Raw genomic sequence first — 27,415 nt, 5'->3', positions numbered from 1 at the left:
CTGTGGAATGCTCCGAGCCGGCAGAGTGCACCACTGTGTTTAAACAGGGGGCCTCTTCCCGTGACCCCGGGAGGCCCGCAGCGCCACTCACACAGGGGGGTCGTGGCCCCAAAGAACAGAGACACTGTGAACCCCACAAAGGCCCAGAGACAGCCCTGAGAAATGAATTAGATTGAGGCAGAGGAAAAGCCCCCTGAGGAATGGTCTCTTCATAAAGCCCCAGCTCAGCCAAAGGAGAATCATCTGCACTCAGCTGTTTTGATGAACCTTCTGCTTTTCATGAATCAGTCTTGTGATTTATAGATTCGTCCGTTCTTTTCATGGATGACTAGCAAGAATAAATGAATGAAAATATGTATTCTGATGGCTGTTCAGTTTTCTGGGGAACTGAAACAATGAGCTCACATTATTGTCTCTCTCTGTGTTGCACAATATTGATTGAGAAAAGAAGAACATTTGGCCATTTATGTATTGAAACTTTGTTAAAAGTCTCTGATGTGTCGCTCTGTTTGATTGATGAACTATGATTGATGATGAGGCTTTTGGACATGTGACAGCTATGAAGGGGAACAGTGTGGCCAATGCAGCTGGATGTGTTTCATTAGAGAGAACACTGAACTGAAGTCTTAAAGGGATAGTTCACCCAAATAAAGAAAATGACACATTGGTTTCCTTACCCTGCAAGCAGTCTATTCACAAGGTATCACAGCAATCCATGCTTTGGTTTAGTTGACTTGACTTGAATGGGATTTGTGCCACAAATGCTAAAACATTATCATGTGAACAGTGAAAGTAGAAAACAGTGCCAGGGAAACTATATCAAAGCATGGATTGTAGTCATTCCTTGTCAATAGACTGCTTACAGGGTAAGGAAACCAATATGTCATTTTGTAATATGGGTGAGCTATCCCCAAACCCTGATTATAGCAGATACGGTCTTGTATGAACAAATCTATTCTAACAATCAAAGGCTGAAAATTTTAACACCAACTTAATGGGTATATCTACAGAGGAATTGGTGACCAAAATATTCAATATGATATAGGCCTACTGTACAGTTAGGTCTCATGCCAGGAGTCTAAGAGATCTTGCATTGTCTTTTATAAAGGGTATTTGGCTATACGGAGTACGATCTCTTCTCAAATGCTGGCAGAGTGCTGGACGTGCCTCAGGGTTTGTGCTGCTGCTGCTGCGGTTGGGGAGATTTGTACGGTGGTTAGCAGACATGAATCTGCTGATAGGAGATCTGCACCATAATACTACTGTGATTAATGGAATGGAAAACCCTCAGAGGCGAGGGAAACCCTCTCCATATGGAGATATGGAGGCTACACAGTGGGACAGCACAATGAAACACTATATAGGAGGCCTATGATAAGATCCATGGACTGTCCCTACTGCTACTACTATCTCTCTTACATTACCCCCCACCATTCTCATTCTTTTTGCTCTATTTTTAGATCTAGTGGTGCTGTTTTTTGGTGCTGATTCAGAATATAATGACACAAGTCCAGCATCATCCATCATCAAACTCAAATGTCCTTTTAGCTTCAAGTTACAGAAGTTATTTCATTTGTGAAACCGTTCTAAAATAGCAAGCTATGTAAAAACCTGTATTTGGCTTGAATGTGAATGTTTTCATATTACTCACTTAGATTCAGATGCAGATGAACTCCTGTGGAGTCATTGATGACAGAGTATATTTGTTGTGTGGTTTGGCTAATTTTATTAATATTGGGCTTGCTGACAATTCCTAATGGCCAGATCCCCGCCAGAGCCTCATGCTCCCAGGGTGCACCAGCCTTTCACCATGGAGCAATAAAACTGGACCCTACTGAGGCTGGTGGCTGAGAGCAGGGATGGCCCTTGACCATGGACAGGGGCCAGGGTGAGCAGATCCAGAGGGCTTAGAGGGAGGTGGAAGGGGAGAGGAAATTGTCCGTTAGCTGTAATTGAGAGGGACTGTGAGAGGACTCAGTGGGAGCTTGTTCTGCGGCCCTCTGAATCTCAGAGCCCTCTCTTTATGAGGTACAACTCCCCTAAGACACACACACACACTCACACACACATCCGTCAAGGTGGGACAACAAATCCAAATAGTTCCATCTAAAGCCTGGCAGAGCGGAGCTTTGCAGCTCTCCAAACCAATCGGGGGGCTGGCTCGTGCCACAACCTCTCTCTGAGGACAGTTTCAGCTGGAGTGGAGGAGCTGATATGAGCTCAAGATGTAGAGGTAAGAGTTGAATAATCCCTTTGTTTCTCTGCCCAGACACTGATGCCACTGATCTCTATCTTTGGTGATAAAAGAAGAGGCCCTGCGGTGAGGATGCCCCCAGCAAACACTTTTCTCTCTGTCCAGCTCCCCCCACCTCCAGTGAATCTCACATAGTAATGAGTGTATGTCAGTGCAGGGATGTTAGGATATGTTAGACATAGGTTTTGTGTGGCTAGTTTACAGATGATAGATAATAATATGTATATGTTTTCCATGCTAACTAATCAAAGTAGACTGGATACATCTGTTAATGTGCTTTACACCGCCATTGCCAAAACACAGTCTAAAGCTGTCTGGTTTTGAACATAACCTTCAAGAAATACATATATTTTTTGAATTCCATCATGTCTTATTTCCCGGAAAGCAGCACTCCTCAGTCTAATACTGGCTTGCCTGTCCATCAGCGGGGTCCCCTGGGCTCAGTTCCGAGACCATTTCCCTTTGATGCAATGACTCTAATCCTGAGAGCGTGAATAAGCCACAAAGAGGGGCTTGGGAGTGGACATGCCTGTGATTAATAAATACATCTGACCCTCGACCGCTGGCCGACGCCTGGGCATATAATTCCGGCACAGTGGTCTCACCATAGTCTTTCTTGCAGTACTTCTTCATGTTGATCTTCAGCTTGCCCTTAGATGCCTTGCAGTGAGAATCACAATCTGTGGAAGCGAGTGAAATAATGGGTGAATTAGGTTACAGCACAGCCAACATATCACAAACATCTAGATTTTAAACATTCTCTCTCTCATGGTTTACGGACTGACCTCAATTATGTTATCTAATAAAAGCCTTTTAGGTACATCCAAGGGTCTACACTCTACCCCCACTATAAGGGGTTGAAAGCTTACATCTATTGCCAGGCCATTGTAGTGTACTTATGGTACACTGTCTCATGTTATGCTGTTATGGTGTTATGGTGTTATGCTGTTATGCTGTTATGGTGTTATGGTGTCCCTGTGGAGCTGGTGGAGGCTTAAGGCTTCCGCATGCTTCGGTTCGGCTGGCGCCTCGTAGGCGAACAGAGTGCGTGTGCTCACATACTCCCTTATAAGACCTTCGCTTGAAAAATGAGAAAAAGACGCAATAGTACTGTTTGTCCATCTTGAGGCGCCGTAGCCAGTATACACTTCCTAAAAATATATAATATATAAAATTATATAAAATATATAATTGATCTAAGATAACTCAATAGTTTGTCATTAGACAACCGGTCCCACCTGGTCGCGGGCAGGGGGCGTTCAGTTTCTTTAGAAATCTGTCATTAATTTTGATGTTTTTGCTGAGGTGATCTTAGTCACACTATTTTACATCTAAATAAGCTGTTTGGTTTAGTATTTCTCAGTATTTTCTGTGCATGAAAATGAGTCATCTATCATTGAATGTCGACAAACACTTAATTGTAGAATCCCTACTGTTGACCAATGACCGACGAAGGGGCGTAGACTTCGGCTACCGAACTTTAAATAGCCTCGAGAAAAAATGTGGAGTGCATGAACAGCCAGGAAAAAAACCTTGCCGAAGACCAAAACAAACAAAAACGTCACTAAATGTCATAATACACTGAGTGCACAAAAACTGATTGAAATGGATTTAACAGGTGACATCAATAAGGGATCATAGCTTTCACATGGATTCACCTGGTTAGTCTATGGTTTTGTATATATGCACAAACTTTTCGGGACACTTTAGGATGGGAAGCATGCGGACACCTTTACACAGATCCTATCGTCAGCTCACTCCCACTCTCTTCCTCCAACCTCTCCACACAGAATATCTAGCCTGTCAGAGTCCTGGCATCCATTGTGTCAGCACTCAGGGTTGGGAAGGTCACTCACAAAAGGAGGTCACTGAAGGAAGTTAGCTAGTAGCCTAACAAAAATTAGCAGGGGCCTAAGCACTATCCAATTCACTTGAGGCGAGAAAGAATACTCTAACGTTGGCCGGGGCCGATCTCTCTGTGGTCGATCTCTCTGTGGCCTCTGAGAGGAGCCTGCTGCAAACCAGTGGCCAGAAAGAGCTCATAGTTATGATTAATTGCTTTCGGGTCTGGTGCTATCCCTTTGACACCAGGCTGTGTTGACCTGGGCTCGCAGGCGTGCCAAGAGGCTTTATCGATGTCCGCCGACCGTCGTGTTGTCAGGGTGCCAGGCACCTTTTGTAATGGGGGAGATGGGTCTGGGACGAGAGGCCAAACTGAAAATGGAAATGGTTTGTTCCCACTTTTCCACTGACTGACACAAATTGGAACCAGAACATCTCCTGGTTTTGCTCCCCCTCCCAGTGTAATAAGCCCCATGCTCTTTTATGGAGGGGGGGGGGCTGGTCGGCCAGGGGGAAAGGGGGAGCAGTTAGGAGAGAGGGGACCTTTCAGTTTGCCTGAATATGGACAAACTTCATTATTTCTTCCAGCCCTCTGTCCAGTCCTCCCCTTTCTTTCCCTTTATACTCTGTGTGAATGAGGTTGCCCGGGTAACAGCGGAGCGAGAAAAAAACGCACTCCCCCCAAAAAGGCGGATTGGGGTGGAGGCAGGGGGATGGGGAGCAAGTGCATGTATGTGGAGAAAACATTTCTAGTGAAACGCCTGGCAGCTTTCGGGGGGGTGTAGAAATGAAAAAGGGAAGGGAAATCCCAAAGTAAATTAATTTGACGAGTCCATATCGACCACGCCTGATTTCCATTTAAATGTGGCTAGGGCGGGGGCCCATTTGTCTCCCCCTGGCCCCTGGAGGCCTTCATCGTACCTCCCTTTGATAGCTGGCATTGCCCATTAGCCCAGCAGCACAATCCCAGGACTGGCCATCACACCCATAGCTCTCATTAAGGCCCCGGTCCCCGCTGGGAGGACAAACGTCCCCTTTGTGTGGCCTCTCTAGCGGGGCCACTACCATTCTCCAGGGTCCCTGGGGACCACACCACTCTTAATTTGGAGGGTGGTGTCTGTGCGGGGTCCTGACAAGACTCCAAACCCCATTGCAGCTGGTCGCCAACGTATGTAGCAGGTTGGCCATTCAGCTCAGTGAAATATGTGGAGCCACACTGTTAGTCCCATGTTAATGATCAAAAGTGACAGAACCTATATGTTTTACATGGAAGGCAATTTAAAGGAATACTGTGGGATTTGGGCAATGAGGCCCTTTTTCTACTTCCCCAGAGTCAAATGATGTCTCTGTGTCCAGTAAGAAGGAAGTTAGAGGCAGTTTCGCAAGCCATTGCTAACTAGCATTAGAGCAATGACTGTAGGTCTATGGGTATCTGCTGGCATGCAAGTATCCATTTAAGTAGAAGTTGGACCAAAAACAAGTTGGCTTAGGCAATAGGTTTTAGAGACCAATACTTTGCTCCAGGTCTCTTTTTTTCTCCTCACACGCATGCCAGGGGATCTACCCCACAAGCTTGGACTGAGCAGTGACTGAAAGTATGAGCTAAATCTTACAGTGGTATGTCACTTCAAATCAGTGTTGCACTATAGCAAGCAGACTCAGAGCTTTCAACAATAGGGTTGTAAATAAGGGAGCAAGGGAAGGGTTCTCTTCCCTCTCAGCGCAGCGAGAGATGATTGGAAAACAAACTGGTGCAAATGAAGCATGCAATCAGATTATGGGCTGGAGGCTGAGTGGAAATACAGAATGGGAGGCCGGGGAGAGAGAGCTGACCAAAAACCTGGATTTAACATCTCCTGACACATACACATCCACTTAAATACTGCAATTATAGAAGGTGAACCTTAAAATACTACAATGTTGAAGGTGGCCCTTAAAATAATACAATTATGAAGGTGGCCCTTAAAATACTACAATGTTGAAGGTGGCCCCAAATAAGATGTAGAAATAGAAAAACATTTAAAAAATAGAAACTGTGGAATGATATGAATTGTGCTCATACTAAAATACAATACATTTGTTATGTTATGCTTTAGTAATTGCCATACCCTGTGGATAACATGTCTCAGCAGTGTCACAAACTCACCTAAGGGCTCTTCAGAGCTGGTATAGGTGGAGGTGGGCGATGCAACTGGAATCTCTGCAACAGAGAAACCACAGCACAAACATAATGACATTTCACATCACCACTCAAGTTTGACAGCTTCATATGTGGAAAAAAGGAGCAAAGTTGTTAGAACGTCTCAGTTCAATTTCCTGCTCACCTTCCTTGGGGCTTAAATGAACCTCAGAGCATTGGTGATATACTCTCAGATATTCCTTAATAGGTTGTCATGTTATTGATTGCTGATTAGAACACAGCGATTGTGCTTGGAATACACATTAATAGCCAATTTCCCATCACTCTCTTGTATTCGTGGCATGCTGTATCGTAAGGCACAGAGAGCCAGGGCCCCTGGCCTTGTTAAAATTGAAGTTGTCAGGAAGTTTGATATAACAAAAATGTTATATTAAGCTATTAAACCTAAAACATATTAGCTCGAAAATATACGAGAAACCAAATATTTTCAGCTCAATTTTCAAGACCCCCATTTCCTCCATCTTTTTTTACACTACATTTGTTACTTTCCCAACGAAATGAAGGAAATCCTATTCCAGTGGGTTCACAGATTGATTTTATCGCTGTGGATCCTGGCCAAGCACACTGATTCCTTTTCCACAATGGCTTTGTTGAATTTCCAAATACAACTTTATCGGAAATGTCACCAATTGAAACGGCTGTATAAATTGTGGCCAATTGTAAATGTCTATGTGTCCCAGCCATCCGAGGTATCTTATCTGGTCATGCCAGCTGTGTTGGCGGTGCTAGCCACCCAATAGCCCATCTTGTGTATGAGGTGTCGTTTATCGCTGAGAGGCTGGAATCTGTGGGCTGCTGATACTGCCAATAAACATATCAGTCATCATTACCCTGGACCGGCTTGGTGGATTTATATGGAGATGGGCTGTTAACGGTGCTGCGACTCACAAGGCCATGTTAGCTTAGACATTATGCCCTGTTTACTTAAGCTCTGGTCTAACTGTAAAATATCCATCCAAAGAAATAAAGGAACAGGGGGAAATAACAAAATGAAATGAACTCAGGCCATGAATTCCTGCATAACAAGCATGGGTTTTGGTGTGATAGAGTACTTGTCAGCGACAACTCCTATTGATGGGGCCAGTGTTGTTGCTAGCTGGGCTATGGTTGGGCTGACTTGTGTGGTCTGTCTGAGGACATTTCTCTTAGTACTGAGGCAAGTCATACTTATGCAGGGGGCGATAGGAGAGCGGCTCTGCTGGTAGCCCTTGGCACAGCGGTTGCAGGTGATGCCGGTCACGCCGTCCTTGCAGGGACACTGGCCGGTGGTTTGGTTGCAGGTCTTGCCTGCTGCGCCAACTGGATGACAATCACACGCTGTCAGGAGGAAAGAGCAGGAGAAAACAGAGATGAGATGAAATCTGTTCGGTCTTCACTAGTATTGGTTTAAAACCAATTAGGCGTAAGGCATCCTTCTCAATTCCCTGTGCCTCTCGTTCCTCCAATGTTGACTCTCTGAACTTCAAAGTAAGCTTTGAACAAGCTCAAAGTGACTCACAGGCCACCACAGATGGGGACTGGGACCTCAAACAAATTACAATTACTCCCTTTTTCCTTAATGATTATAGGCCTTGCCATCAGGCATGAGTATTGAGGAACAGTATATTACATGATCAAATGATATCTGTCTGCACTTTGAGACTACACCTGTATATGTGTGTGTGTGTGTGTGTGTGTGTGTGTGTGTGTGTGTGTGTGTGTGTGTGTGTGTGTGTGTGTGTGTGTGTGTGTGTGTGTGTGTGTGTGTGTGTGTGTGTGTGTGTGTGTGTGTGTGTGTGTGTGTGTGTGTGTGTGTGAGAGCCGTGCGTATGAGCCGTGTGTGTGTTTAAGCCGTGTGTGACCAGTCTTTGTGTTTTCTCTGTGGAGCGTTGTGATCCACGGCGGGCAGAGCAGAGCCTGTGCGCCTCTCAGATTGAGTTTACAATCTAAAGTTTTTTGGCAAAGAGCTCCTCGCAAATATATCCTGAATAATGTTCCCCATTAATGGGAGAGTGGAACACACATCAAAGCCGTCTGTTTAAGTTGTTAGTCAGGAGGATCGCACATTAAATGTGAGAATTTGGGTTTTGTGCATGTGCACTGCCAAACGTTTACCATAAAGCCTGTGTTTGAAGTGGAAGCCCAGCTCTCTCCATTAGAGTTGTATGTGTTTTATGTAGCTGAAGAGTCATTTGAAAATAGCTTTAAGTGGTCCAACAGAGGCTGGAGTTGGGTGTTATTAGCTGGGATTCAACGGGTTTCATGAATATTAGAAGTCACTTGTTAAATAAAAAAACGAAAACTTTTCTGTCCTCTTTCTACTCAATTTGCAGTATAAGTACATTTTGCCAAGTTTGTTTGACACATTTTATTGAGGTATAATAAAATCAGCATAAAATAATCCTGTCCAAAAAAAACAAAAAAAACAAGAAGGGTATGAATGAAAAGTCATGTTTCTAATAAAGTCCCCCATCTTTACCAGCCAGAATGTTATTGTGGCTCTTACGTCAGGAATAGAGTAAATAGTCCCATTAATTTAGAAACAGGATTCTAAATTGTACAGTATATGGACTGAAACTGTAGGCTTGATCTTGCTTTCTGTTGATTTAATGGGCATTATCTTCTATAGCCTTTACAAATGACTTTTTAATGCAGGGTGGGACCAAAAAATGTAAAATAAAACATGAGGTCACTCTTGTCCCTCCCGATGGCATGTGGGTAACATCCATGTGTATTCTAAAGATGTGTGTCTCTTTCTTAAGGGGTTATAAGGGATTGTACTTGAAAGCCACATTAAAATAACTCTTGTTTTTGTATGACTTTATATTACTTCTAGAGATGCCACTAACCACACATCACAATAGAGATGCACCACTGCGTCTCCACTCAATCCATCCACCAGCATCTAGTCCTCTTCCTCTGAGCTCAAACCACTGCATTGTGCTCTTAATGTTCTGAGTGCTACACTGGGAACTCACTGGAAACATTAATTAATTTCCCTGCGGTGTGGAGGTTAAGAGTTGCTGAGAGGTTGAGGGGGAGTGTAATTCAGTGGACCGTGTGGCTGCTCCACTGCTGTGGGCTCCCTGGGCCTGGTGAAAGGCTTATATGGCGGAGCGGACGAGAGGACTGGGAATAAAACAAACCGTTAGAGCTGGGGGCCGCCGGGGGCCGCGCTGTGCTCTGAAAGCCGTGTTTACACTGCGCTTGATGAGGGATGAAGTCGTTAATCTGGGAAATAAAACATGAGGCATTCCACACTGCCACTGCAGACGCCGGTGTTTCGGCTTATAAGGCGGAGGGGTCTATTCTGTAACCTCCACCTTTCAGAGAATGGTGATCCTCCATTTTGGGGGTTCAGGTTGGAGAATGAAAGCAGACTTCCTCCTGGCTGTGTTGGCACAGCATTGTGTTTCCTGTCCAAAAACAGCAGAGCGAGATGGTTGGCTGAGTTGAACAATAAATACCATGGGCCCTAACTGATGTCACAAAGCGCTGAGTTTGTCACCTGAGGAGAGCGCAGCAATCAGGCTGTTTGGGTTTGATCCCAGAGTATGGAACAGAGTAAAAGTTGGGGCAGAGCTGGAAGCCTTCAGGTTACTGATACAGACCTCTAGAAAGCCTAAGACAGGTTGCTGTATGTGGTTAGCGCATTAGGGAAGGAGAGAAACTCTGTAACACTAACCTGCCCATAGCTTCCTCCTCTGCCCGCCCCTGACTGCATCCCAAATATAGACTGTAAAAATGTTTGGACTGGCAGCGTGCAGTGAAACAATGATGCTCCCAACCATTAGTCACTTTCAAGAAGTGCAAAAGATCCATGAAATGTGTTAAGAACAACAGCACAACATGAACTACATTTGCCCTGAACTCCAATTAGGTGTGAACTCTGACTGCCACCACTGTGAAACGACCCCAAAACAGTCTGAGTCGGTGGCTGACTTTTATATATGATGGTGGACCGTGTTGATACTTTCACTCCGTGAGACTTGGAATAGTCAGAATGAGTTAAGAGTGGAGGTCCCTTGTGGTCTGCAGTAGGAAATGTAATATGTTGCAGTTCCTGTGACTAATTAGCTAGTGGTGTACCAGGCTGAAGGGCACTGGAGAATAGGTACTCTGAGAACCCGCTCTGAGCCAATAGGAATGCAGCCACGGCTGTGGTTGGAGACCACAATATGCGGGTCTGCACAGAGTCACTCACTTGTCACTGAAGCGCAAGCTGGGTCCCAGTGTAATACAGCACATTGAGATGTTGTAATCGGACTGGAAAACAAACGACTTGAAACAATATTCTGTCTTTCATACAAGGAGGATATTACACTCTTAGAAAAAAAGGTGCTACTGTATCTAGAACATGAAACTATTTTTCGGCTGTCACCATAGGAGAACCCTTTCTGCAGAGGGTTCTACCTGTAACCAAAAAGCGTTCTCCTATCGGGACAGCCGAATAACTATTTTTTTCTAAGAGTGTAGGATATTGTTGTATTATATCTCTTTGGAAAGACTAGAAGTCATCCAGTTCAGAGTAATGTGGGATGTTGGTGGATCTGATGCTGATTTGAAATGTTTGGCTTGTTCAAAGAGACTGTTTGAATCAACTCCTGCACTCCTGAATTCCATGGCAGACCTCACTTCTATTGTTAGCCACTCGTCTTTTTGTTCTCCACCTCCCCTGTTACAATTCACAGAAATGTAGGGCGATTCATTATAGCTCTCCAAGTTAAGCAAATAAAGTCGAATAAAATGTGGTCACTAGGGACCGAGTGTTGGGATCCTCCCCTGCTTTAGTGATAAAGGTACTTCAACTACATTGTTTCAAAGGCTCTGTCCACAGAAATGCTGTTATTACTGTAACCTGTAACCTCTATTTGAGAGAGATAACTTATGACTTGGACAAGAAACAGAGGTAGAAGTTAAAGCATTTGAGGTAAATGCGCAAAATATGCTTTTTATTAATCCACTCACTCAAACCTGCTTCATCTTGTGCTGGTGTTTGTGTGATTGCATGTGTGTCTGTGTGTGCGTGCACATATGCGTGTGTGTGTGTGTGTGTGTGTGTGTGTGTGTGTGTGTGTGTGTGTGTGTGTGTGTGTGTGTGTGTGTGTGTGTGCGTGCGCGTGTAAGTTTGTGTGAGTGACAGGTGCTTGTTTGCTCAGTGCCTCAGAGCCTGGCTTCTCTCCCCATGGTGCAGGGAGACAGAGGGAGTGAAGCTTTTCTCTCCTCACACACTAATCCTGAACAGCATGGACTCAAACCTGACTTATGTGCTCACACCTGTGAGTGTGTGTGTGTGTGTGTGGGGATGGGGGATGATAGCGAGATCTGTTTCCACTCAACTGTACAGCGGATCAGCTCACACATCGCTCAGTTTGTTTTGCTTGTGTTGTGATGGAATTCCCACTAGACTCCAAATACCAGAATCACACAGGTCAGCAACACTCACACTGGCAAGGTGGGAGCTTTTGTCTTTACAACTATCTTTCACCTGTCTCACATAATAATAAATAGTAGTGAAGTAGTGGAAAGTGCTACGCAATAAAGTTATCAAAAGATAGTTGGAAGACTTGTTTCCTGCTGATAATTTGTTGAATTTCTAGATATCATGGCAGAACAATTCAACTTGTTTTCCAACAACATACGTCAAGAAAGTCCAAAACCGAAGCAGAATATCAAATAGCGTGAGGTTTGTGTGTCATGCAGCCATTTTGACTAGCCCACCCAGCAGACACCCAGCCCAGGAACTCTACCTTTGCAGGCCCTCCTGTGGGAGATGGCCTTGGACATGTCCCGGAAGAAGCCCTCCTTACAGTAGTGGCAGTGGCGTCCGGCCGTGTTGTGGCGGCAGTTGAGACAGACTCCGCCGCTCCTCCGCCCAGACAGCTTGTACAACTCCATGTTGAAACGACAGCGCCGGGCATGCAGGTTACAGTGGCAGGCTGCAGAAAGATGGCGAGAAGGCGAGGGGGTGAATAACACAGAGGTCAGTGGGTTCGCATGCTTTTTACACAGGTGTTGAGTACACTTAATGAAAACTTTGGCCTCCTGAACCTCAACACTCAACACAAAAAAAACTCCCACCATGCAACCTTGTAGTTCAGCTAGTCCAGTGCTTCATAAGCTGGAACTGAAAACTGATGAACTCAGCAATTTCATTCACATGTACAGTATATCACAGTAGGGTGTTGACCACGCTACTTTCCAATTTCCAAAAGTCTAGTGGAGGGGAACCAAATAACAACTAGTGAACTGTAGTGTATGGAGACCCTGAGAAAGTTACTGTTACTTTAATGACATCAGTGAGTCAAAGTCCTCTGGTCAGACATGTCATTTGGAGACAATGAGTTATGAAAACAGATGGATTGGCCAGGCCGTGAGCGATCCAGTTTCTAAGAGTAAATGGTGTAGTCCGACTCCACACTCTCCTTTCCCCTCCACCTGCTTATAGATTTGACCTCTGACCCCTAGTGATGTCAGGAGAGAGATTTCCTTTCCCACAGATCTCGCAGCCTTCACTAACTCTCTTAGTTGTTTTATTGTCATAACATTATGAGGGATAACTTCCCAATTAAATCGGGTGATTCATTCATCAGTTCTCTCTGTGCGTTAGAGCCAGGGTGGACTTTCCACCTCTGCTCTAGTGATATTCTCTTACAAAGCACTGTGAAAGAACTTCAATTCTTTGGCTTGCATTTGAGCTTTTCTGTTTTAGTCTCATCCAGGCACATACTGCTGTGAAAGAGCTGGAGGAGGAGAAGCCCGCATGGTTTCTTATTTGTGGATAATCTCTCCATCAGTGCACCCTGCCTTACGGTTATAGCCACAAGATCTGAGTGATAAGGGCACATATGCTACACGTTCATCAGCACTCCCAATCACGTACCAACCAACTCACACCTGCCATTGGGGACCAGGGTTGCCAGGTGGGTGGGATTCAGAGCTGCTTCCTCTAAATTGGGGCTTAAACACACACAGTCACACACAAACCGAAGTGTTTGGCAGATGTCATGGGCTTATCACACCTCAAACCCCAGGGCCGATCAGCACACTCAGGGCACACCAGACCCCGGAGCTTTGAAGCACCCCCCTCTCCCTCCCTTGCTCTTTACCACCTTCTTATCCCAGATGTTATCTACACTTTGGGTGGACGTGTGAGTACAAATGTAATGGGATTTTTTTATGAATGGGAAATGGAATGGAATGCTCTTAGTTTTCTTACCAGAGGAAAACATCCTACAGATAAATGCCCAAATAAAGGAAACACCAACATAAAGTGTCAAGGGCATTGAGAACAGATAGATATTCTACAAGTGTCTGGAACTCTATTGGAGGGATGCTACATTATTCTTCCACCAGAAATTCCATCCTTTGGTGTTTTGTTGACGGTGGTGGAAAACGCATCTCAGGCGCCACTCCAGAATCGCCCATAAGTGTTCAACTGGGTTGAGGTCTGGTGACTGAGACACACACACACACACACACACACACATACACACACACACACACACACACCCTTTAAACCCCCTATGCTCCTTTGAGACCCCTATATTAAAGTCACTGAGATTTCTTCTTCTAGCCATGGTAACCAAAATAATGGGTAAGTGGGCGTTTTTATACATGAGCATGGGACATTAAGAGACGTTAATTGCTTAATAAACTCAGGAACCACACCTGTGTGGAAGCCCCTGCTTTCAATATACTTTGTATCCCTCATTTACTCAAGTGTTTCCTTTATTTTGTCAGTTACCTGTATGCTGGTACTGTAACTTTAATCTTCACAGTGAGCCAGATGAAAGTTGAGAGATAAGAAATACCAGGTAAGTATCTGGGCACATGCATTCTGCATGCAATATAGGCCAAATCTCCTATTACTTTGACAAGCAGCACGTCTTTGTGCGGTCTGTGTGTATACAATACTGCTTCAGCCTGTGCGTGACCCACTGTGTGTGGTGTCTATGTGTGTGTGAGAGAATGTCTGCATCATGTGATTAATAAGCGTTATCTCCATGGCTTTCCCCAGCCTCTCCTAATGAGCGCTGTGTTATCTCATACACACTTCCCTGGCCGGCTCTCCAATCACTCCTCTAATTGTCCCTCAGTGCCAAGGCCTCAAGTACTGATAAGCTATATTTAGACCAGCTGGCCCAAAATATCCCTCACAGCATCTATCACACACACTGTTGTGTTTACAACTGGGAAGCCTGACAACAAAACAACAAGTGAAGAAACAAACAAAATCTCCCTAGTTTTCAATATGTGTTCAATAAGAGCTTAAATTTTGTCCAATTACGGGAGGAAATGTGATTTCTGTAGTTTCACATCAATAATAGAGATCGTAACAGTGGCTACATACCTGGCAGTGTAGCCTACACCTAGGGCCTTTTTGTTGTTATTCGAAGCACTGTCGAACATACTTAGAGGTACACCATTTCAATCTATTTATTTTCAAGTGTTGTAATACTGCATAGTGAAGGACATGGTAGGTGTGAGACGCTGATATGATGAGTCATCCAACAGCTCGCTGTAGGTGGATTAATATTCTGTGTTCTGTGAGAGAATCTCATGGCCATACATGCCCTGTATTGATAGCAGGTTCTGGATTGTTGCAGGGACTCAGCACCTCCCTGCCACAGACACACATAACCTACCTGTCACCAGGTGTCTGATGTTAACCAAACACTCTGTGTACACGGCTGCCTGTGTTCCCAGGCCGCAGACAGAGGAGTTGTGTGATTTGTATTGAGAGGAATGCTGCGCTTGTTCAAGGATGAAGAGGAAAGGAATTCCAGTGAATTATTCTTTATCCGGGATCAATTAGTCCCTCAGTCAGTGAAGGCCCATAATGATAGTGGCCCATATTATGAGAGGATGCTGTGTGCCAAGCCAAACAAGCCTCTCATCCTCACCCTGTCAGTGATCTGAGAAAAACACAACATCAGTGCCCTGAGGAGATTAATATACTTGTCACATTCTCTCCGAGGTATCTAAATCAAATCAAACTTTATTAGTCACATGCTCCGAAAACAACAAGTGTAGACCTTACCGTGAAATGCTTACTTACAAGCCCTTAACCAACAGTGCAGTTCAAGAAAGAGTTAAGAAAATATTTAACAAATAATCTAAAGTAAAAAATAATACAAATAAACACAATAAAATAACAATAACAGGGGGCTCTGGTACCGAGTCAGTGTGCGGTGGTACAGGTTAGTTGAGGTAATTTGTACATGTAGGTAGGGGTGAAGTGACTATGCGTAGATAATAAACAGCGAGTAGCAGCAGTGTATAAATAAATGGAGGGGGGGGGTGGTCATTGTAAATAGTCCGGTGGCCATTTGATTAATTGTTCAGCAATCTTATGGCTTGGAGGTAGAAGCTATTAAGGAGCCTTTTGGTCCTAGACTTGGCGCTCCGGTACCGCTTGCCGTGTGGTAGCAGAGAAAACAGTCTATGACTTGGGTGATTGGAGTTTCTGACAATTTTATGGGCTTTCCTCTGACACCGCTAATTATACAGGTCAAGAAGCTTGGCCCCAGTGATGTCCTGTTTGGCCATGCAGTCTTGGGTGAACAGGGAGTACAGGAGGGGACTAAGTACACACCCCTGAGGGGGCCCAGGGTTGAGGATAAGCGCGGCAGACGAGTTGTTACCTATCCTTACCGGCCTCTCAGGAAGTCCAGGATCCAGTTGCAGAGGGAGGTGTTTAGTCCCTGGGTCCTTAGCTTAGTGATGAGCTTTGTGGGCACTATGGTGTTGAACGCTGAGCTGTAGTCAATGAACAGCATTCTCACATAGGTGTTTCTTTTATCCAGGAATGCAGTATTTCCATGACAACACTTGATTTTAATAGGTTGATATTTCTGAGCGCTGGGTTTGTTTTCCTCCTATACCACATTGGTTACTATATGCCTCCCGGTGCAGGGGCTGTGCATCAGGTCTAACTGTGAGAGTCTACCACATTGCTTACTGTAAACCTCCTGGTGCAGGGGCTGTGCATCAGGTCTAACTGTGAGAGTCTACCACATTGCTTACTGTAAACCTCCCGGTGCAGGGGCTGTGCATCAGGTCTAACTGTGAGAGTCTACCACATTGGTTACTGTAAGCCTCCCGGTGCGGTGGCTGTGCATAAGGCCTAACTGTGAGAGACTACAGACTCAGAGATTGAAGTCTTGTTTATTGAAGTCTTGTTTGGCCATGCCCTCAGGAACCTAGTGATTTCCCAATTAGAATAGGTGTATACTTTGCACATGTTTATGGGACCTTTTATGAGCTATGCAGTTTGTTAAACATCATGTGTTCCAATGTGCTGGTAAAACAAATCCTGGCATCATGTGAAGTTACAACAATAAACAGTTTTAGTTTGAGTTATTTCATTCAAAGTGCTTGTTACAGAGCCTACATGATGCCTGCATAATACTTGCATAACACCTGCCTGGTGTGTGGGTGAAGCTTCAGAAAACGAGTCACAAGTATTCATTAACATTCATAAAGCACTTATGAAATCAAAGTGTTCCCACTCATTCCCCCATAAATATCCAAATCGCAATGGAACTGTAATATATGAAGTCATAGTTAAGTCAAGTAACTATTTAACTAAATCAATAAAAATGACAAGTGACTAATAGCATGCCTGACTTATGAAAGCATAATGAATCAATGGTTATGTTTTATTAAGGATGAGAACCTATGGTATTACAGCATATCGGCATCAATGTGAGGGACATGGAAGTCACTGTTTGGCTCATTAAGAATTATAGCAATAGCTTTAAGTGGATGATACAATATGTTGCCATCACAACCGACTGAAAATCACTCCTACATTACTCTTATGAAGTTCTAATACATCATTGTCATAAATATCTGGTTTAATAGAGAAACGCATATATTATACATTTTGGTGCCAAAAATCATCAGACATGCCTCGAAACATTATTGGTAATATGCCTCCATTTCTTTGGGCCAAGGGATTTGTAACAGAATTAAGATCCAACTGTGCATTTGGTCTGTTGATACATACTGCATGACTTTAATGATACAAACGCCCCTGAACGTCTTCTGTGGGGCACTCCCGTTAGATCAGTCACCCTTATGCTCTTAGCTTCATGCCCCAGACATACTCAACATTTTCCTACAATAAATATTTCGATTGCACATTGCTGGAGCAGCTGCTATTTTGAAGAGGGAGAAAAAACAACAAAGACCTTTTGGAATGAGCTATCCAGATGATGAATCATTTTACGAGTTTCCGGAATGCTTTTGATGACTTGAGCTGGGGTGAAAAGCTGGGGTGAAACGTCTCATATTGGGAGGACTGATTCAGCCTACGGCCCTGATGTTCTTCCATAGCAACCCGTCACCTCGGCGTAATGCTAACAAATAAATAAACAAGCGAGAGTGCAGATAAAGAGCGTTTAAAGACTCCGTCTGAGCAGAGCTGACAGGTTGAGACAGACAACTGTTTCAACACGAGGACTTTTAGCATGTGTGATTTGTTTTTATTGAGACACACATTGGAGGCGGTGAGGGAGGAGGTTTAAACAGGATGCAGTGATGAACAACCCTGGGGCTGGGGTTCATCTGCAGTGGAAGCAGCACCTGTCTCAGTTCCTTCCTCGGCTATAGGAACTGAATGGAAACTCTGACCTCTCTACGCTGGAAGGTCCGACATCTGCATTGTCCCCCTTAGTGGCCCCTCACACCATACCACTGACACTCGGCATTCAGTAGCTCTCTCTTTTAGAAGGAATGCACACAGGCATTGATGGAACTATTGCTCATCCATGAAGAACATGGAAGAACTGGACAAGAGGGTCTGCCACAGTGACAGTTAATCGTCAGTTCCTGGAAATACTGCATATTGACCAACACAGTTATTTTTTACACTTTGACATGGTTGGCTTAAAGGGTAGAGATGATGGAAGCAGATGAGCCCAGGTGGCCTGATTTTACTACAGAGATGTTATCAAACTAAAGTCATTAGGATGGCCAATTAGTGGCAACATGTCTAATCCCTGGGGGGCTATGGCTTGTGCTTGGTTACCATGACAACACTGAGTGAGACATGATGATCAATCACTCAGTTCACCTTTGAAGACCTGCCAAACCACACAAGAGTGCACTTTGTGCCCTGAGATGGAAGATAGAAGAGATAAGCCATGCTAATGTATTGGATTTTTGTGTTATGAAATGGTGGTTTTGATTCTGATGCTTTTCCATTCAACCAAAGGACCCAAGCATCCTCTTATGTCAAAAGACAATGCAGGGGTCAATACGCTTAGCCCTTTTTAGTCTTCAGAAAGGTAAATGCTGATTTTATCAGTAACTACTTGCCTTAAACCAAGTCAGAGTGTAAGCTTATAGGGAAAACTCCCAAGGATAACCTTCCAGCTTTAAGCTATCACTCTTGCCAAGAGAATACAACAGGAAGATTGTTAAAGACCTGCTACTGAAGGTAAACGTAAACTTCAGTAGCCACTACACGGTCATGAAAAGCTACAATCAAACTTGAATCAGACTGCCTATACTTTGAGGTATAGTACAACACAAATGTTTTATAACACCATGACAGACCCTGACTATGATAGTGTACCATAATGAGAACTTGCACTCTAAATGACTGTACATTGTGTTTTACTGAAAGTCTGAAAAACACTTGTCCTATGTGTCCTAGCTCAAGTGGCCCCAATTTCTATGTTACAACAAAAATCCTTTATAAAGGCCCTTTGGCCTGGCAGCAAAATGTCAGAAGTGAAGTATGTTGAGCAGCACTGTGTGCCTGAGGACTAATAGGATCTCCTTTACACCACCAACCCCTGTGGCCGTGTTTAATAACAAGAAAGCCTCCCTAATGGGCTCCCATTTCCCACTACTAACGCAGGTTTAATAGCAGTGTGTGTGTTCTCTCCCTGCTCCCATATCAGTGGGACACCCTACCCCTCTCTCCCTGTGGGCTCTCTCTCACACAGAGGCAGTTTGGGAAGGCATCTCCCCTCCACCTCGCTACGCAGTGATGTCATGGTGAGCGCTCTCTTTTTACGAGCGCAGCACTGTGATCTCTGGCGGAGATCAATTAGCTGAGCAATCAGGCCTCCCCTGCTTTTGTGTGAGTAACTCCTCGTAAAACAGAGTGGTTGCCTGGCGACCGGGCACGTGGCGTCTCAACAAAAACAGCCACCCAATGTCAGGCCAAGCCGTGCTCTAAGAACGAAGGCAGAATTAAACCGTGGTTCTCCTGTTCTGAGCATAACATTAGCTAATATAATGTAACATTAGCAAATGCTAATGTATCCAGTGTGATGGTTGGTGACTGGTGCCACTGTCAAAACCAGTTGTTAATTGGCCTAAACGATGCCAATCTACTGCATACAAAATATCATAACCATGGAGAAGTTGGGGTTGGATCCATGTTGTCTGAGAGTTCATTAGAAGCCTCTCAAAAAACATTGTTGATCTCAATGACAATGTTTCTGTTAGCCATCTTTCCCAAGTATTTCTTTGCATGTGTTAAAAAGGCATGGCTACTGTATAGTATGCCGCCTTGTTCTTTTAGAATAGCTCAAGTGGAACCACACATCACCTGTACATGAACCCACAGAGACTGCTCTGTAACACAACCCTTAACTACAAGAAAAAAGACCTGACACTATGGAACAGCAAAATTATATAATTGTGCAATCAGTAATAGCCAGAGAGCTCTGCTCCCTCCCCTCAACGACTAGTTGTGATGCCAATGATAATACACCATATCTTGTGAATAATAATATACGTATAATGAGCAACATATCTCAGTCCATTTATCCTGCCTGCACAGGGCTGGGAACAGGACGAGAGCAGTCAGGAGAACACCTCAGTGGAAATGATCTCGCTATCAAACAGAGCCCAATCAAACTGCTACTCTCCCAATCCACAGATCTGTTCTCATGGCCTCTGGTCTGAATGAGTCACGCTCTATTTAAACACTCCAGGTCCCCACAGTCAGGAGTCCTCATCACCTCCGGGGAGGTGATAAAGGTCGCTAAGACTTAGCGTGTGCATTAGATGTTAGCAACCGCACTAAGGGTAATTGTGACTTATGTGAACTCCGCTGCTGCCTGGGCGGTCAATGTGGGAAAACATTGGACTATAACATTTCCAATTAAAGTATCAGGCTGACGTGCTAGTGGCAGAGCATCCTGTGGTGTCATGAGCTGCTGGGCGGTGGGAGAAAATAAACAAGAGTGTATGGGGGGGTCGGTTGGACGGGTCATCTGGGGAGCATTTCCGCTTTAGCGTATGTACTGTACAGCACCGGTGAGGAAATACGCCAGAATGAAATATATCTCAGTGATGGCACAGTGGTCTAAGACACTGCATCTCAGTGCTAGAGGTGTCACTACAAACCCTGGTTCGATTCCAGGCTGTATCGCAACTGGCTGTGATTGGGAGTCCCATAGGGCAGTGCACAATTGGCCCAGCATTGTCTGGGTTAGGGTTTGGCCTGGGTAGGCTGTCATTGTAAATTAGAATTTGTTCTTAACTGACTTGCCTGGTTTGATAAAATATAGGTGGTGCAATCATCTTATCAACAACTGAATTTCTGATTTATTTGTCTATCCCCCATGGTGGAGAGAGAGCGAGCAGAAATCCGCTGTGCTGTAAAACATAAACGATGATCCATCGCAACCCTGACATGTTTATTGGGCTTTTCTCCCCTTTTCTCCATGGGCTCATTTATAACCACGCAAACTGGTTATGTTATGTTAAAATCTCTCTCAAATATGTTTTATGTTTTCGAATGTGTCAGGCCAGCCATTTTATTTCTCAATAATCAGAGGATCATTAAAGGTCCTTATCCCAGTGGTGTTGGAGGCTTTCCTTTTCGTGGCTTGTTAAGCTTTCTCTATTAATCAAAACAGGTGGAAAGCTCATAATGTGAGGTAAATGAGGAAATGTTTGAGCCCTTTTCCCAGATTTCCTTGGGAAAAGGGACTGAGCAGTTCCATTCTGGCGAGAGAAAAGAAAATGTTATGGAATAATTGTTAATGATTGTTTTCGTGGAAACACTGAGAAGTCAATGTGAGTTGTGTTATTTCATACTAATTTCACCAAAGTCCCAAAGTTTGTTCTGGTTGCTAGGTGGCTTTCAGGAGATGGAATTAGGCTGGAGAGGAAAAGGCAGGGTTCCTCCTTCGGCACGCCAGCGTTTTGTTATCTTAGGGAACCCAATGAACCTACAGTAACTACGTCCTGAGCCAGATAGAAAATACACCAATCTAACCTGTACGTTTTAACCGTCTGGTTCCAATCACTGTCAGATCCAGTTTAATCCTATACATTTCACATAGACTTACATCACATTGATGTCTGTCATTTCTGTCACTTTCACTTAGGTCAGAATTATCAACTTGTCTCCAGATAAGATATCACAGAACTGTCTGGCTTTTCACAATGACTTATTTCACAATGACTTATTCAGATCAGACAGTTCCAATATGTCTTTCATTGTAACACTATATGCTACAGGCTTGTTATGTTGATTTGTCTGTCAGTTGTGAGTGATTGGAGAACAAGACAAACTTAGAGTCATTAAAGAAACTACTCTTCGGTGAGAAGCCAAACCTAGAATGAAACAGTAAAATAAGCTTGAAAGTCAACCAGGGCTTGTTAATGATCTTTTGGGGGGTAATTTAAAATGGAATGCAGTGTGTATACGACATGTTAACTTTAAGGGTTTGGTGTAATTTATGCAATTCCCTGAAATACGGAGTGGAAACCCTTCTGAAGCTACTGGCCACTGTTTTATTTACTGTTTTCATTGTGATTTAAACATGGACACTGAGGTTGTGGCCTGGAAGTTGCTGTGACCTATAAGCTCATTGAAATGGTCGCGTCTTCTTTGAATCATCTCCATCTGTTGATGGGATGGGTCAAGTCCACCATTTTGGGTTTGATACGTGTTGAGGAAATGTCACTCTTGAAGTTCAAAACATTGTGTTACAGAGCCCAGACTCTGCCATTGTTACATCACAGTGTAATCTAACTTGGGCTTTGGTCTCTGTTTGTTTTTGGGCCTCTTAGCTCATTCCATTTCCCACCCGTCTGTGAGGAAACCAGATACCATATCTCAAACTCACAATCCTGAAGAAACGAAGCTCAGTATCTTGGAAAATAAACCATATTGCATAAAGAAAAGGGTTGTGAAAAGAAGGCCAAGGATCCCCATCATCTCACCAACCCCATGCACACACATTATATGCACACACAAACAAGTGTACACTCAGTGTTCATCGCCCAAGACATCAGCATGGCAGGGAGGATGTTATCTCTGCCTGTGGGTATGGACCAGCAGGAGTGGGAGGAAGTAATGCCTGAGGGTTTGGGGTGTGTGGAGTGACCATGACTCCAGGCAAGTGCTGGTTCTCTGCCCAGAGTATATGACAGCCTCTCTGGTTTTCATCCATCTTCTCCAGGACTGGAAGACGTATGAAAGGCTGCGGAATCCTCTGCCTGTGCAGGGTTCCATGCTCCAGGAGCCAACAAAACAGAGATCTGCTCCACACAGCACAGCAGCAGGAGGAGGAGGAGGAATGCGATTGATGAATCCCCAGGTTTTTACTTCTTGCAGCAGATGGAACCCTGGGATATTTACAGTTCTGTGGGGAAGGAGGGGGGTCTGGTAGCCATTGTCCTCAAGCCCTACTGATTATATCCTACTGTTATTTATCCCCTGGATTTCCCCCTAAATCCACAAAGTGGTTCCTTATTCAGAGAAAGGAATTGGTCACTGGGGTATGGGAGAAAGACATGTTGTGTAGGGGGTGACTGAAATCAATTTAAAAGTACTGAAGACCCTTGGAGAGGCCCAAGCAGAAGTTATTTGGACAAATAAATAAAAGTGGGAACAACTCCATTTCCTTATCACGGCAGTGATTGGGTCTGCTGTTTGTTTGTTTTACAATGTTCTGGACAGAAGTCATTCTGAGAAGTGGTTTTTAATGAGGAGGACGAGAAGAGTCACTGAAGTCGTTCTGAGAAGTGTTTTTTAATGAGGAGGACGAGAAGAGTTTGCTGAAGTCGTTCTCGAGAGAAGTGGTTTTTAATGAGGAGGACGAGAAGAGGCACTGAAGTCATTCTGGGAAGTGTTTTTTAATGAGGAGGACGAGAAGAGGTCGCTGAAGTCGTTCTGGAGAGAAGAGGTTTTTAATGAGGAGGACAAGAAGCTTTGCTGAAGTCGATCTGGAGAGAAGTGGTTTTTAATGAGGAGGACGAGAAGAGTCGCTGAAAACTGCACATGTGAACTGAACAGAGATAAGTTTTACAATTAGACGCTACACAAGCTTTGTTGTATCTGAAGACATGTTTTCCAGCTGAAATGAATTGAGTGTTGATACAACACTACCATGCAACAGTATGGATCAGTCAAACATTTTTACTTCGACTTGTTGGTCCAGTTTGTTGGTGTAAAAGCAAACAGTTGCTGAAAAACTCCTTAGCTCTGACGCAAACGACATGGTGAAAAGCCTCCTGCTGACTGTCTCAGATTCTAATGAGTCAAGCCAAGTCAGCCATAATAGAGCTAGTTGCCATTTGTTGTTTTTGTCTTTTAGTTTAAAAGGTCCTGTATCCACATAACAACAGGGAGGATGGCATCAGCCAAGAGCCGTTAGCTCGGCTTCTACTGGGAGTTTCTATCCACATAACAACAGGGAGGATGGCATCAGCCAAGAGCCGTTAGCTCGGCTTCTACTGGGAGTTTCTATCCACATAACAACAGGGAGGATGGCATCAGCCAAGAGCCGTTAGCTCGGCTTCTACTGGGAGTTTCTATCCACATAACAACAGGGAGGATGGCATCACCCAAGGGCCGTTAGCTCGGCTTCTACTGGGAGTTTCTATCCACATAACAACAGGGAGGATGGCATCACCCAAGGGCCGTTAGCTTGGCTTCTACTGGGAGTTTTTATCCACATAACAACAGGGAGGATGGCATCACCCAAGGGCCGTTAGCTCGGCTTCTACTGGGAGTTTCTATCCACATAACAACAGGGAGGATGGCATCACCCAAGGGCTGTTAGCTCGGCTTCTACTGGGAGTTTCTATCCACATAACAACAGGGATGATGGCATCACCCAAGGGCCGTTAGCTCGGCTTCTACTGGGAGTTTCTATCCACATAACAACAAGGAGGATGGCATCACCCAAGGGCCGTTAGCTCGGCTTCTACTGGGAGTTTATATCCACATAACAACAGGGAGGATGGCATCACCCAAGGGCCGTTAGCTCGGCTTCTACTGGGAGTTTATATCCACATAACAACAGGGAGGATGGCATCACCCAAGGGCCGTTAGCTCGGCTTCTACTGGGAGTTTCACAATGCTGAGGTAATAGGGTAATTGCGATAACCAGCCATGCCATTGCACAGGGAAGTGTGTGTGTGTGTGTGTGTGTGTGTGTGTGTGTGTGTGTGTGTGTGTGTGTGTGTGTGTGTGTGTGTGTGTGTGTGTGTGTGTGTGTGTGTGTGTGTGTGTGTGGGCAGGGGGTGGTAATGTCCCAGTACTGGCTGTGTTGTGTGGCAGCACAGTGGGGGAGCTGGTGGGGGGTCTGTAACTGAGCGGTGGAGCGCGGAGCGTGTCATTTCGCTGGGCCATTAATCATTCCCAGACTCCCCAGCTCCAGCGCCGCGTAGGGGCTCCATGCGCTCACACTCAAGCTAGGTGGTCCTGTCGCCACTGCCGTAGCAGCCCAGACGGGCAGAGGGTGGCGGAGGTTAAACCCATGTAGGTTAAACATGCAAACACACACACACATCAGCTTCCAATGCCTACGTCAACAGATACATCCAAACAACACACACACAGATAATCAAACTAATACACATTCATTCCATCACACACTGTTATCAACAGAAATAAATATTGCATATTTGCTTGTTTTGACAGAAATGGCCATTTCTTCTTCCTTGGCTTCTCTTCAGACACTAGAAGATAATACCACCTAGCAACCAGTGTAACACACTATTTAATCCCTCTCCATCCTCCACATCCCCCTGTTCTCTACTTTGGAATTACAAGACGGCAGATTTTATTCTGGGGGACAGTTTATATGCATACACAGGATGGATATATAGTAGACAGACTCCCAGCTCTACCTGTGTGCTCCCTCTCCTCTGTTGACCATTGAGAACCCTTGAATATTTAAGCCTGTATTTATTTAAGCCACCCCCCAGCATCACTAATGTACCTCAGCATAGTTACCCCATAGAGACAATGAGGTCACAGATTAGCAACGTGTGCGGCTGTTCCATTTAGTTGCCAGACCCACCTGTCTCCGTTTTCACTGTGAGATCTCTGAATTATACAGTCTCTACAATGCCCTCTTGACTTGTGATACAGCACCTCAAGCATTCATAATATGACCTGTGATATGTATAATGCAACACTTGTCAGCAGTTATCACATATTAGTAACACATTGACTGTTTCAGGTCCTGAAGAGAGGACAGTGCCCACCCAGATAAACAGAGACTGGACCTGTATGTCCTCTGACACACTGAAGCAGTGTGAAATGACCCCTCATGGTCCTCTGACATCAGAGTCAAGAGAAAAGGAATCCTAAACCAAAGCTACCATTTCCTTCCAACTGTTGAGGGCCACCTCTCCAAACCGCCGTCCACAACATAGCCATAGAATATTTTCTCTATTGTCTTAAAAGGCAGAGTAAAGCCTTTTTGGCTCTACGTTGATGTCTGTCTTGAATTATAAGCTCAACAAAACAAAATCCACAAAAACATGAAGCATTTGCCCAGAGGACACTGGATTCCACCAGAGCTTGGATTTTGAGATCTCAAAAATATACGTCTTTGTTTTTTAGTCTCCCTGTATACAGTGAAACCTCCCAGCTCACCACATCCACACAGGCTGATGTGCCAAAAGGACTGTCCTGCAGGCCCACCATATGGAGATACACTGTAGTTTCCACTTCAGTTACGGAACAGAATTAGTCTGGGGATGTTTTGGAATGAGTAACAGCCCAAATGTACTGCTATTCATTACCTTGTTAGCATAGAGGTTCATCGTTTGGACTTTTAGAACTCCTGATATTGACCGCAGATTCTTTTATTTTCTTAAGACTGCAAATTTGACGTTGTTTTTTATATACAGTATGTGTCTCTACAAACACGCAGACCGTACTTTTTCCTTGAAGAGGCCAAATGATATGACCTAATGATATGATTTTAGTCTAAGTGCAGTCTAACTGACCTTCTATTCCCAGTGGGGCATTTAAAGGTGTCTGAGTTTTCATCTGTCTGTTGAGAGACTCCCAATACTGACCTGGCTGCAACCCACCTGCTTCTGATTAACTGCTCAAAAAGCTCTCCTGCTGCACGTACTTGTTTTCATTTTTGTGTTTTATTTTGTTGGTTATTTTTCTCTTTCATTCAAAAAACATTTATTTTACAGAGATTAATTTTTAGGTCTGCATGGCAAATTTCCTGTTGCTTGGTACCCATAATTGAATGTTGCATTCTTTCAGCCCATGAGACCTTTCTTTGCTAGCTATGTTCATGAATAAATACTGTATGCTATGAAAACAAGTAACTATCCATACAAAACAAGTAACTATCCATACAAAACAAGTAACTATCCATACAAAACAAGTAACTCAATAAAGTGAAAGCATTTTATTTGCTCCAATATACTTTCACTTAATATGCTACATACTTTAACTCACAAAATATTTGCTAAAACAGAGAAAATAATGGTTATTAACAAAATAGAAATAACAATCATATAAAACTATTCTAAATAAGGATTAATAACTAAAAAAATCCAAACCTACAAACAGGTCACCAAATCCAGATGGACCTAACCCCTGGCAGTAGATGATGGCTGCTTGGGGCCGAAGAGTTCCTCTACAAGAACATCTATGACATCATCTTTTCAATAAGTTATTTTTCCTGTCACATGGGCTACAAAGGAAGCGGAATGAGACCCAGATGGTGGGCAGCCCCGGCCTCGACCCAGACTGGCAGCCCAGGGGAAGGCAGCCGGACTAGAGTCAGCAGAAACAATGTCAATGGTCCCAGTCAGCCACATGGAGAAAGAACTGAGCTGTCAATGTCAATGGTCCCAGTCAGCCACATGGAGAAAGAACAGGCCTGCAGAGA

General features: G+C 44.3%; 1 protein-coding gene across 1 annotated transcript in view; it reads right to left on the bottom strand.

Moving 5' to 3' along the window:
• LOC112234493 (netrin-1) overlaps positions 1-27,415 on the bottom strand; it is a 39,142-nt gene that overhangs the window by 5,251 nt on the left and 6,476 nt on the right. The window contains exons 3-6 of the mRNA XM_024402646.2: positions 12,026-12,214; positions 7,464-7,613; positions 6,243-6,296; positions 2,860-2,934 (exon numbers count right to left, since the gene is read on the bottom strand). Coding sequence (XP_024258414.2) covers positions 2,860-2,934; positions 6,243-6,296; positions 7,464-7,613; positions 12,026-12,214 — 468 coding nt within the window. The remainder of the gene's footprint in view (positions 1-2,859; positions 2,935-6,242; positions 6,297-7,463; positions 7,614-12,025; positions 12,215-27,415) is intronic.

The sequence above is a fragment of the Oncorhynchus tshawytscha genome, linkage group LG09 (assembly GCF_018296145.1).
Source record: "Oncorhynchus tshawytscha isolate Ot180627B linkage group LG09, Otsh_v2.0, whole genome shotgun sequence".
Taxonomy (NCBI): Eukaryota; Metazoa; Chordata; class Actinopteri; order Salmoniformes; family Salmonidae; genus Oncorhynchus; species Oncorhynchus tshawytscha.
Note: the sequence above shows the minus strand (reverse complement) of the source record. Positions and strands in the feature narration are given on the sequence as shown.